The sequence below is a fragment of the Dipodomys spectabilis genome, unplaced genomic scaffold, assembly GCF_019054845.1.
Source record: "Dipodomys spectabilis isolate Male_0828 unplaced genomic scaffold, ASM1905484v1 ptg000136l, whole genome shotgun sequence".
NCBI classification, from domain to species: domain Eukaryota; kingdom Metazoa; phylum Chordata; class Mammalia; order Rodentia; family Heteromyidae; genus Dipodomys; species Dipodomys spectabilis.
Genome location: NW_024870813.1, coordinates 8,775,188 through 8,787,913, shown reverse-complemented (window position 1 = coordinate 8,787,913; position 12,726 = coordinate 8,775,188). Strand labels below are relative to the sequence as shown.

The 12,726-nt window shown below is 40.7% G+C and overlaps 1 protein-coding gene across 5 annotated transcripts in view; it reads right to left on the bottom strand.

The window, feature by feature from the left end:
* The window catches only part of Kcnma1 (potassium calcium-activated channel subfamily M alpha 1), a 699,649-nt gene that overhangs the window by 110,253 nt on the left and 576,670 nt on the right, over positions 1-12,726 (bottom strand). Inside the window, exon 19 of one of the 5 annotated variants that reach the window (XM_042690240.1) lies at positions 6,818-6,991. The exons of the other annotated variants lie outside the window; for them this stretch is intronic. Coding sequence (XP_042546174.1) covers positions 6,818-6,991 — 174 coding nt within the window. The remainder of the gene's footprint in view (positions 1-6,817; positions 6,992-12,726) is intronic. 5 annotated transcript variants of the gene reach the window in all.

The window sequence follows — 12,726 nt, the reverse complement described above, 5'->3', positions numbered from 1 at the left end:
TAGGAGCTGTCAGGATGAGTCTCCTGACAACCAGCCACTGTCCTAAAATGAAAATGCAAACATAATCTCCATGTCACCTTTCATAAGGACCTCTGCCCAGAGTACATGTGGCATGCCAACGTCTTTTCTGGTTCATCTTTAAAGAGCCAAGACATTTTTATAGCATCATATCCCTAGAAAGCGGGGTGTCTGAGAGAGAGGGTACTCACAAAAGGCCCTCTTCCCTCCTTCCAACCTTCGCTCTTCTTATCTTGCAGTTCTGTTTTGAAGGATATCTTTCTGAGGACATTTTAGTCTACCATTCCCTTAGTTTCTACCTACATACACGCCATTGTCATAGTCTATTTAATTTAAGGGATTCAGCAATACTTTTGGGGGGGATAAGGGGTGAAGGTACAACAAAGCCCCTAAATGCAAACTGAATACTTTCCCTGACACAAGACTGCAGAAAACAGATATTTGTTCCGAATGAAAACGGGGCTTGTCTGGTGTTCTCTAGAGATAATCAACTTAAAGGATTTTTCTCAAAGGAAATGTTGCGCTAGAATGTTTATAAACAAACAAACAAAAACCTGGCTCAATGTGATTTAGAAAGCTGACCAGTGTATATGTAGACCCGATGCCCATCAGAAGGCATATTTTTAGCCAGACCACTGTTCCATGGGCCTACCAGAGATCAAGTCTTGCATGAGACCCTACTAAAGGCTCTTCCTGGGGATATTATTCATTTCAGTTATATGGGATGACTAAATGGTGGACCAGACCCATTTGCCTTTCTGCTTTCCTTTCCTGCAATGAAATAATAGCAAATCAAGATTCACAAACTCAGGCTGACTAAAAAGAGTCAAATGAAATCTCCTTTAGTGTTTGAAATACACATGTAGCCAGGATGGTGACAAAGAAAGAGAGGGGGAAAGAGACAGGGAGTCAGAGATTCACACCGGCAGGGCTGAGATGAAAAAAATGGCAAACTAGAAATTCAGATGCAGGGACTTCAAAACAATCAAACCCATCTCCCCAGCCCCCCCCCCCCAAAAAAATGGTAGAAAAAGAGGCTGGCCAATAGGCACCAAGTTTCAGTCAGGAGGAATCAGTTCTGTTGTACAGTAGGGTGACTACTAGTGTATATTTCAAAATAACTACAGGACAGCATTTTGTATATCTCACTACAAAGAAATAAATGATCTACTACTGAAGTAATATGATGGATATTCTAATTAACCTTCTTTGATCCATATACATAGACACAAAGGCAAAACTCACATTTGTACCTTATGTATTTGTGACACTGTATGCAAATTTCAAATTTTTAGGAAACTAACATTAAAATTGACCAGTGTTATCTGGGCCTGGGGCCCATGCCTGTCATCTTAGCTACTCAGCAGGTTGAGATCTGAGGATTGTGGTTCGAAGCCAGCCCAGGTAGGAAAGTCCATGAAACTCTTATCTCCAATGAACTATGCAGAAAAAATAAAACCCAGAAGTGATGTGGTAGTTCAAGTGGAAGAGTGCTGGCCTTGAGCAAAAGGCAGTGCCAAGGACAGTGCCCAGGCCCTGAGTTTGAGCCCCAGGACTAGCAAAAAATAAATAAAAATAAAAAATTAACTAGTGCTAAGAATCCTTCTTTTCTCTTTCCTTTACCTACTACTGTGCAGTAGTGGAAGGAAGATGGACTTGTTAGTTTCCAAGATGCAGAAGTAATATAAATAAAATTTAGGATTGAGTAGTCTGGTTAGGTCCCCAAACTATACATAAAAGGAATGAGGTAATTACAGGCTGCTGATCTTTAAATGAGCTGTATTAAATCTCTTCTTTCACAGGCATGGGAGACTTTCAGTGTAGGTGTGTCCCGTGATGGGCTTTTTTTTTTCTCTAAACCTGTTTCCATCCTTGCCCTAGTACCTGTTTTTATGTTCTTCAAAATGCCATTAGTTCATTGAAGTGACTTTAGTTCTATTGGCAATGTTAATTCTCTGCCCATACAAACCAAAGGCCACTCAGGATAAGCTGATTTTTTTATTATTATCTGACAAATCTCAAGTGCTTTGGATATGTCTCTCTGCCTTTAACCTAACTGTATTAGACTCTGCCTCTCAGTTTAAGCATCCTAGCTGAATGCCTCCTTGTGTTACATTTATATCCCAAATAAAAGTCATGTACAATTTAAAGTTAGGTGATAGTAGTTTGCAAATTCTGTATGTAATCATGCAGGTTTAAGCCATTAGTAAATTGCAAAGTGGACATGAGTGCCTATGTACTTGAGCTCCAAGTAGTTCCAAGTTCAAGTACAAAGACCTGTTTCTCTTCTACCACACCATTAATTTGCTTGTAACCAGCACTGCTGACAGCCTGAGACCAGAACTGCATCAGGCAGGTCTCAGCAGGTCTGAGTCAATATGGTCCTAGCTTCTCACTGCATCATAATTTTACTTGTCTCTTTCTATTATATCCAGTCATTAGATATTAGGCAAGAACTAAAAGCACAGGAATAAACTTCCAAAGAGAGACAAGGTGCATTTCACAAAACGGTACCAGGAATAGTGAAACTGATCACAATTTACACCTATATGGATGTGTGATATGTTGCTCAGTATTTATTTCTTACACTAGATAGTGCTAGAACACTACATTTTTTGTGTAAACAAGCCACTACTTGTAAAAACAAAACAAAAAAATCTGGGTCATGTACCATTCTGGTATCTTCTTTTTTAAAAAAAATGATGGGATTGTGTCTTGAACTCAATGCCTGGGCACTGTCCCTTAGCTTTGTTGCCAAAGAGGGTGCTGTACCAATTGAGCCCAAGCTCCACTTCTGGCTTTTTGCTGGTTAATTGGAGTTAAGAGTCGCATGGGCTTTCCTGCCTGAACTATCTACCTCCAAGTTATGATCCTCAGATCTCTGCCTCTGGAGTAAGTAGGATTACTGGCAAGAGCCACTATACACAGCTCTCCCCTAGTATCTTTTATGAGAGTGTAGACTCCTGTCCAAGATGATCTAAAGCAGAGATAAAGATCAAGGCAATTTGAAAATGATGATAATAGGCTCTGATATTGAACAATTCGTTCCTACCCACATTAAAATAGCCTTGCACTATTTTTAATAATATTAAATTTATCATTTTACTTAAATGTATTTTAAATAATTGATTAAACAATATTAAGATTTTTAAATAATATTAAAAGAGTCTTGATCACTGTCTTTTCTGACACATGTTGTTTGCTTGTTTATTTGGGGGATGGTTTCTAAAGGAGTCCTCCCACTTTGAAGGTCTTTACACCAACACACTCTGGCCTACCATCTCCTTATGAGTTTGATAGAAGGAGACACCTGGCCCCTTAGCATGGGACTCAACAATAACTTGGTCCTAGGTCATGGGCCATACCTCTGACGAGTGATGTGTGAAATCAGAGGGGAGGATGTGGGCACTGTTAGAAGGCATATTCATAAAATGATGTGAACACTTTTTAATATGTTCCTACTCCTCTGGGAACCAGCTACTTCTTCCCTTCCCACTAGTAATGGCACTTTATGTTTCAGTTTAATGTCCCTTGAAAAACGGAAATTTTTCCCCTTTTAAGAAATTTAAGAAGAAAAAAGAAAAGCAGAGTGAGAGAGGAAGACTAAGAGAGAAACAAATTAGGCTGTCTCCAAAGCACACTGGATCAACTGGGAACCAGCGACCAAAGAAAGCTCCATCATAGTATAATGACCTTTAATGAGTATCTTGGGAAACAATACCGCCTCAGCATAAAAGACAAAGGGCAAAACCCATCATGGCTCTGCTGACACTAATTCAAAATGATTTTCAGAACAACTAAAGAATGTAAGAGAAGTAATCTGATCCGCCCATCTGACCTCACTTTGATTTCAGGGCCCTTCTTCTGCCATTTCTAATTGTCAGAGCCCTCTATATCTCACATCTGCTCATATTTAATGAAAAGCCCACTCTCACCGCTGCTCTTCGAGTCAACTCATTCTGTCAAATGGGTATCACCCAGCCCACCACCAGCGAGAAACCATCCAGGGATCAGCGTGGCGCTCTGCCAGTGGGGTTCAGCAAAGGCAGAGGCATGTTTTAATTGGAGAAGAAGGGCTTATGCGGGCACATGAAGGGCCTCAAATTGGAATGGATTTTTCTAACTTATTATTAGCGGTCAAAGGTGAGTGGTCTCACACAGGGATGGATGAAGTCTGCTTTTGTTTGACGGAGTGATGACGGTGGGAAGAGAAGGAAACAGAGAAGGCAAGCCTCCCCCGCCCTGAGCTGTCACTACCAGTTAGGGCTCAACACACAGCCCAAAGCCCCAGGTTTCCATGACAGAGGCTGAAGGCAGAGACACAAAAGGAGAAGAAAGTCCTGTGCAGAATGTTTCTGACAGGACAGGAAAATCCCAACCCAAGTGTTTCTTCTCTTGGTCTCCACCACTGCCTGGGTTCAGTTGTAGAGTAGAGAAGTCCCTCTATGGCTTCTCTAGAGTTAAACGGAAATCACACACACTGGACATCATGGGGACACAGACTGTGCTGCAACTGGTATGGTTGGCCCGTGCTAAGACATGAGCTTAGTGCTACGCCAACGTGGCTCCTCCTTTTGTTCCACTGAATCTGAGACCCAAGGACTAGAAGCTGATTGGTTACTTGAGAATAGAAGTTCTGCCTTAGGCGGAAGAGGGTGGGCAGTTCCATGCACCACTGACAAAGTGAGGTGGCCCAATGGTACCCTATTGTCTTCTTCCTCAGCATTTCTCTTTGAACCTGATGACTTGCCAGACCTCATGAGATTCTCTGTGCAGCTATGACCTGGCTCATCTGCAGAGTAGCATATGAATGAGAAAGACTGCAGGGAAGTAAAGGGAGAAGGACTCATACTGTGGCCTTCTTAAGAAAGACTTCATAGGATGCTTCCTTTCCAATATTTTAGGCAAACGTGGTTGGTGCTCCCTTAATCCCTCCCCATGCAACCTCCATTATTATTGCTTTCAGGTCAATATCGTCCCCTGGAATTATTCTAGAGAACTAGAAAATCATAAATGAGAGGATGGTTCTCTGGTCCTAGAATGACCTTTTCCAAATGCCTCCAATACAGCGCAATGCACAGATCCTGCCTCAGATTGGAGTTACAAGTTAGAACAATAGAAAGCACGAAGCCTGGCTCACCATTCTGGTGTGTGAAGCGAAAGTGGAGCTCCCTTACCCAGTAAGTCCCTGTGTATTACCACTGCACTAACTGGGACCACCTTCCATCACCACTGCACAAACTGGGCCTACCTTCCACACTGGCACACGTGAGTCAAGAATGTTTGTCTCCATTGGAATACATTCTCAAGAACAGAGCACACTTCTTCCTACTTGTGGTGGATGGAAAAATAAACTTTACGAATAGTAAAGCTTATGTCAGTTAGAGGATGAATGGCAATATGGCCATTGGTGAATGTGTTAGGTTCTTTAAAAACTGGAAGAGATGAAGGCAGAATGAATAATGGTCTCCAATCAAGGTCCTAATCATACTTGAACATGGCATTCAAGTCCCCAAACAGAGCATGACCTTTGCCACATGTGAATGAGGATATACAGACCAGCATCCCAAGTGAAAGCTCTCAGTAACATCACCCATGAGCAGTACAGCAAAGCAGCAAAGGCTGTGGTGACCATGGGGATGAAGGCAGGCTTGGAAATCTGGCTCATCTCAGCCTTATCCACAACCAGCTGCTCGACGACTCCCTAACATCACTGAGCTTGCAAGCAGATTAAAGAAAAAAGAACCCGAAACAAAACCCAGAGATTCAGGACTGTTTTTTTTTTAACTTGTTATTTAGACTCACAATTGCTCTAATATCTTAGCTAAATACAGCTATATTCTTGAAAGAGAAACTATATTAATGGAATCATCCTTCGAATTAGTCATCTCTTTAAGGGAAAACTCTAGAACCTTCGCAAGTTGTTGGATTTTCCGCTGGGTACTAAATGGATCACACTGTAATCCTAGCTACTCAGGAGGCTGAGATCTGAGGGTTGAAGTTCAAAGCAAGTCTGGGGAAGAAAAGACCATGAAACTCCCATTAACTAGCAAAAAGCCAGAAGCAGAGCTGTAGCTCAAGTAGTAGAGTGCCAGCCTTGAGTGAAAAAGCTAAGCAAGAGTGTGAAGCTCTGAGTTCAAGCCTCAGCACTGTCAATAAATAAATAAACAAATAAACAAATACTCATTTCTAAAGCATAAGATAAAATCTGGGACTGGGGGAATGGGATGTAATTAGAAAGACAGAGAAGAAGAAAAAAGAAAGAAAGAGAAAGAGAGAAAAAGAAGGAAGAAAGGAAGCTAGAGATACTCAGATAGATTGACAGATCAATAGACAGATAGATAGTTACTAACATATCTGCATCTAAACCCTGTTCTGCTTTGGAATGCCAGGGCTATCTTGGTCTCCATATCAATCCAACCCAATTTATAGCCATCTCCAAGATACAAAGATATACATTTTCACTTACTTCTCTATACATCTAGTATTTACTATGGCTGTCTGTTATACTTTCCCTTCCAACTTAGCCAAGAGAAAAGAAGAATAGCAGCAGATTGTTCTATCGAGTTTGTTCCATGATTTTCAGAAGTACAGTAAAGTCAGCAAGATCTGAAGGGCGACCTTCCTCCACATGTACACAGAGACACAGGCAGCCAGGGACAACACATCACCACATAAAACGATCACATGGGGAAGAAACACCAGCCCGACACACTCACAGGACCACAGGACACAACAACCACAGGACTGACCATGGACAACACGGACACAGAACTGTGTATGTTGAGATTAAACTTACAGGCACGGAAAGTGGTGGAGCAATCATTCACAGAGACAGAAGAAAGTGGGAAGGCTCTTTCAAGGGTGTCCACGTTACCACGCACACGGCCTGACATGCACGAGCAGTCACGCTCAGAACGTCCGCAATCAAAACAACATGCCCGTCTCATTCTCTTGTAGATAGACATCTTGGCTATAACCACGTGGTTGGATGGGAGGAGAGGAAGAGCGGCAGTTAATGGCAAGGTCACACACAGCAAGGTAGCTGCAAGGGACGCTGGAGGGATTTAACACAGGTCTTAGTTCACATTAACAGTCTTGACCCAGAAAAAAATAAATGCAGAGTGATTCTTGGTAACACTTTGGTTGTACATCCAAAAAAAGAAGAAGAAGAAGAAGAAAAGCAGTGAAAATATAAATTTCCTTTATCATCCCCCAAGGTTGCTGCATATTAGCTTTTTCTCTTTCTTTCTCTTTGGTGGAGCAGTAACCGTAGGAAGAGGGCATGGCTAAATACATCTGGGCTCGTGAATGAAAATGTTAAGAAATTATAAACAGCAAAAAAGTAACCAACATGACTCCACCTGGTACAAGTAACGAGGGAGACAACAGGTAATCAATTCAGTAATTGCTTATTTCATATGATATAAATGGTTCTTGCAAGATGCAAACATATCTAATCCATAGGCTTTCCACATTTCCATCCATTTCTAGGCATCAGGCAGAGTCTGGGACAAACTTTCACCAAATTAAATGTGAAATGACTACGTGTTAATACGGAATCTGAGAAGGCCTTTGCTGAACTTCCCAGGAGCGAGTTTACATGATATCTACAGGAATTTAAATTTACTCTTGACAGAACAAATATCCAAATCTGTCCATATAAGAAATGCAGCTACTCAGGGCAAACGCTGCATAGTTGACATTAAAGGAAGTTCACAAATAAGAAATAACCAAAAGTATATGAGACATTGGTCTACTGGAATGTGTTAGCTACTCATGGGTGCATTTTCTGCTTAAAGCTAAATCTGAGATTTACATACGCCTGTCTCTCCCCACACACACATCAAAAATTCAGAAAGCAATTAGTGTATTGATTAATTGTATTTTTTTTTCTTCTACAGGAAAACAGTGGCCAAGATAAATACAAAATGACAAAATAGGAAATCAGAGACTAGGGAAATATTTAATTGATATTTGCCCGCTCCCTTGATGGCTCTTGGGAAGGAATATGGTAGATGGTTCTGGGCTGCCTTGGGATCCCTCCCAAAGGCTAACCTGCAAAAGTTGCTGCAGGTACTGTGGTTGTTTCCACTAGGCCTTCACTTCTACCCTTCAAGCCAATTTATATTTCAATACCAGAGAAGCTTTCTGTATATTTTGATGCTACAACAGGCAAACATGTTTATCACTTAGCATGAACCCACAAGGTGGGAGAAGAATCCATTATTTATTCCAAGCACAACAGCCAAACAGTGAACTCCAAACTGGATAGGTATAATCCCTTGTGTCCATACCTTTCATATGGAAACTCAGCTTTCACCCTCTTTCTTGCCCTTTGTAGAGAATGGTTGCCCTCTAATTTTAAAATACAGCTTGTGGTTTTGCCCTCTTTGAAGGTTACAGTCACAAGGAAAGGGGTTTAAATCTCTCAAATGGGTCAAGTCCTGTTCTAAGACCTTTATATGACTCGCCATCCAGTATATTTGTCAAGCAAAGGTAACGTTATGAATGTGAAGAACAGGCACTGGGGGAGATGGAGAGAACTTTTCAGTAGCATCTGCATTCCTGTGAACTTGGCTCACATTTTTAGTGACAGGTTCTTTTAGCATCCTGAGGAGTTGAGATCATCGAGCAACCCCAGCCCTGTTCAATGCACAGTACACCATCCTCTCAGGCTTAGCTTTAAAACAAATCCCACTATAGCATTTGATTCAGAGGAATTTGGAATTTAAAAGGCATAGTTTTGAATGCCCAGACATCCCAAACAAAGAAGAGTGGCTGAAATCATGAAACAGGAGTAGCAGGTAAAGAAAGATCCTCCAGTAAAGACATGAAAATATTAAAAACAAATGAATCCAGATCTGGTACACAAGTTAGAAAAGCGATGTTTTGTTTTTCTTTCCTTAGTTCTTGGACTTGAAATATTGATTTGTTATTTATACAGAGGAGAGAAAAAATGAGGATGATATTTTGTTTCCTTGCAGATAAGTTGTTTTGAAAAAAAATTTTTAATCAAATGCTGTAGGGGAAGAGCAGCCCATCAAACTCAGAAATGCTATGCTTCTCGTTAGCAACAGTCCCTGGTTTTCATTTCCATACTGGCATTTTAGGTTCATGCACAATAATGAAATCTGACACACTGATGAGGAGCGTTCTCATATATATATATATATATATATATATATATATACATATACATTTATATATATATATATATGTGTGTGCAGTCATTAAGATAGAAATTCTTTAAAGTATTTGATCAGAGGTAATCGCATCATGAGTGATTTTAAACCTCTTAACTTTGTAAGAGTTCAGAAAGAAACAGAACATCAAACTCAGTGGCTCTCAGGGACTGTTTGCAACTGTCATGGTTGGCTGTTCCAGAGACCATGCATTGTTCTAAAATTTCATATTTTTAACATGCAGGAACAGGCTGAAACTGGTAATCAAAGCAGCAAAAAAAAGCAACAACAAAACCAAACCACACCATTTGCTATAAGAAGATTAACTGTTAATTATAAGCAGTCACATTCCAAAGCAGCACATACATAAAAAGGAAAACATGCTATTACTCGTCATTCCTTCTGAGTCAGTTTTACATTCACACCAAATGCAAATTAGAAATCTCAAAAGACAAACCACACACACACACACACACACACACACACACACACACACATAACACACCAGCAAGAATGATCAATGAGAGGCTCAAAGACAAGACAGAAACAGTTAAAAAAAAAATGATTGAGCCCCATATGTTGACAAACCTTCATGAAACACAATGGCTAAACCAAGGTCCACCAGTTTGTAGGGTGACTCCTTCTCTACTTCTGGAAGAATCCATGTGCGTTGACCCTTTCTCCCACATTGGTGTCTTCCCTATAGGCATTTCCAGGCCTACTTTCTTAAAGGGGAAGGCTAACTGACCTTCCTCTTGTGGAATGGTCCATCAGGCTTGAAGGATATTATGTACCAGCTAAAAAGAGATTTCCTTTTGGAAATAGTTCAAGTCACAGACAAACCCTTTAATTAAGAACTTCATCTCCCTCTCCAATGGTACGTATTTCAGAGGATGTAGATACTCTATGTTTAAAATTATATATACTCCTGAATTGAAACGTAAAATTGGTTAACATGATGTGGCCACTCTCCTAATTTGGGATTACTTCAACTCTTCTAGGCTTCCCCCTCCTTCCATTTCATGGATATTTGGAATCAATAGTATTTTATTGGTGACTTTTGCCTTTTCTAGAAATGATCTGGGTTAGAAGATTAATTTAGGCATCAGAGAGAGAGAGTAACTTAAAACTCTCAAGTTTAGGTAGCAAAAAAGCCAGTTGGAAAGTTTTGCTATTTATTTAAAAAGGAAGTCGGTCTCTTATCTATTCTCTGGCCACACAAAGCACTCTCTCTTTGTCCCTGTTGGTTTTTGCTATTTTTTCCCCTTAGTAGTAATTCATGCTCTCTACCCAAATGCCAATCCTTGGAGAAAGATTTTCCAAGGGATTTCAATGGCAATGCAAAGTAGATCTATGAGGACATCTAGTGGACTGGAGTGGGATTGCAGCTGAACAACATGAGCATCAACCTGAACTTGCTGGACTTTCTCCGAAGGGAGCAACCAAAGAGCCTTACTGTCCTCTCAGAATCGCAATGTGGACAGTGTCATTTCAATTCAGTGGCTGTTCCAATATATAACAGATGTTTGTGGTCAGAAGGGACAAAGGGAGGAGAGGTCTTAAGAGATGATCTTAGCGTAATCAATAATAGCATCTTACAAACTCATTTTTTTCTGCTGTACCAGCTGACCATGTCTTCACAAGGCCCTGCTGTACCTTCCTGAGACCGAGAACAGACAAGAGTACATAGCTGCAGGTGCGAAGCCTGTAGCTAATTGTCATTCTGTCTTAAGGCTCTTATAACTGTATGCTCAATTAATTGCCACCTGTAGGCCAACTTAACTCTGAGAAAGCAGAAATATAAGCCTCCCAGGACTCTGTTTTCTCATTGGCCCACATCGTAAGGCTCTGGTTCCCAGAACATTGCCACAGATTCAAAGAAGTTATGCAGTTGCCAAGAATTAAATTCTGGGTCTCACCTTCCTCCAAAAAACTATGCTTGAGCAGTTTCAAAATTTGAGAAAAAGCTCTTATGTGTGTCTTTCTTCACCACCATAAAATAGATATTCATCCAGTATTTCCATTATGACTTCCTTGTAGTATTTATAGTGATGAAATGAAAGTCTTTCCCTAATAGACACCATCAAAGGTATTTTAAACACTGGAAAGATTTCTCAGACATGAGCTTGGACAACTGATTATTTTGTTCTATTTTCAGAGGTCATGGTCAGAAAAGATGAAGCCTGCTGCAGATGTACCACAGTTACCAGGGACAAACTGACAATCAGCGGTCAGACTCAGGTACTGTGCTGTTTAAACCCTGCTGAGTCTTTCCAAGCCAAGCCTGGAAAGAAAGGGAGAGCTGGAAGCTCTCCTTCCCTCTGCACCATCTGCCTCCAGAAGCAGCAACCAAATGGCCAGCCAATTTGCAATTGTAGAATGTTAATTTACAGGGTGGATTGGAAGGGGCAGGAAAAGCAGTCCTGGACAGAGAGATCCAGGTAGAAGCTTTCCAAGTACAGGGAGAGAAATATTTTAGGTATCAAATGAAGCAAATTCAAGGGAAAGGGCAGGGGGAGAATATCTGCCATTCAATCAATAGACACTTTTCAGATCACAATCTCACTTTTAAAATCAGCCTAGTGAGGGAAACATCATTTCCAATCATGAAACCAAAAACCAAAATTATAAGCAAACATTTCCACAGGAGAGGATTGCATCAATGTTTAAGTTTGAGGTGCTTGGTTTGATGTGACACTGAGCTTTGGAGAACATTGTTTCAGGTCCTATGAAGGAGGAATGATTTCTTCACTTAGGAAAAATTCCTCTTATTACCTTCTGAAGGAAGAAGAAAGGTCTTCCGGGCAAGTTTTCAAGAACAGTAAGAGAGGAAAAGACAAAGCTCATTAATATCAGCATCACAGAGCTTAGAGCTGTTGATTCAGCCCTCAACACTCACATTGTAGCTGGGACAGGTAGAAAAATTTGACTGGAGTTATCTGTTGATTGAGATCACATTTCCCTGTAATTCTGAAGATGTGTTAAAAGTATGCAAAAATCTGCAGGTATAGAATAAGGCTCATGTCCTGGACCACGCTTAAAAACAATAAAATACTCTGTGGAAGGAGGGAGCCACCGAATTGATGTGGGAAAGCTTGCGTTGAAAAGAAGGTCAGTGCATTTGCATTTGTTTTTACATTGTCACTTTATACCTTCCAAACACTGAAAATCAGATGGCCAACTCACTTCTTCTGCTGCAAAGAAATATAAGAGGGTTGAGGGCTGGAACATTCTTCTCCAAGTTCCAGAGCCGTCGGACTGAATGAGCTACAAACACAGTCTCATTTTGCCTTCATTGAACATTTATATTCATGAGCAAAGATCCAATACTGATGGCTATTGAGAGCAAGATGACCTTAAAAGTGCCTCTTCCACTGTCAGATCTGGTTGCGTGAAAAGGAACTCTGCGCTTCAAGTAAGTTAAGAGACCTGGAGACGTACAATGACCTGTTCAGACTGCCTGTTAGTGAAACGAAGCAATCTCTTTGAACACAGATTTTCTTTCTTTAACAAATACACAGAT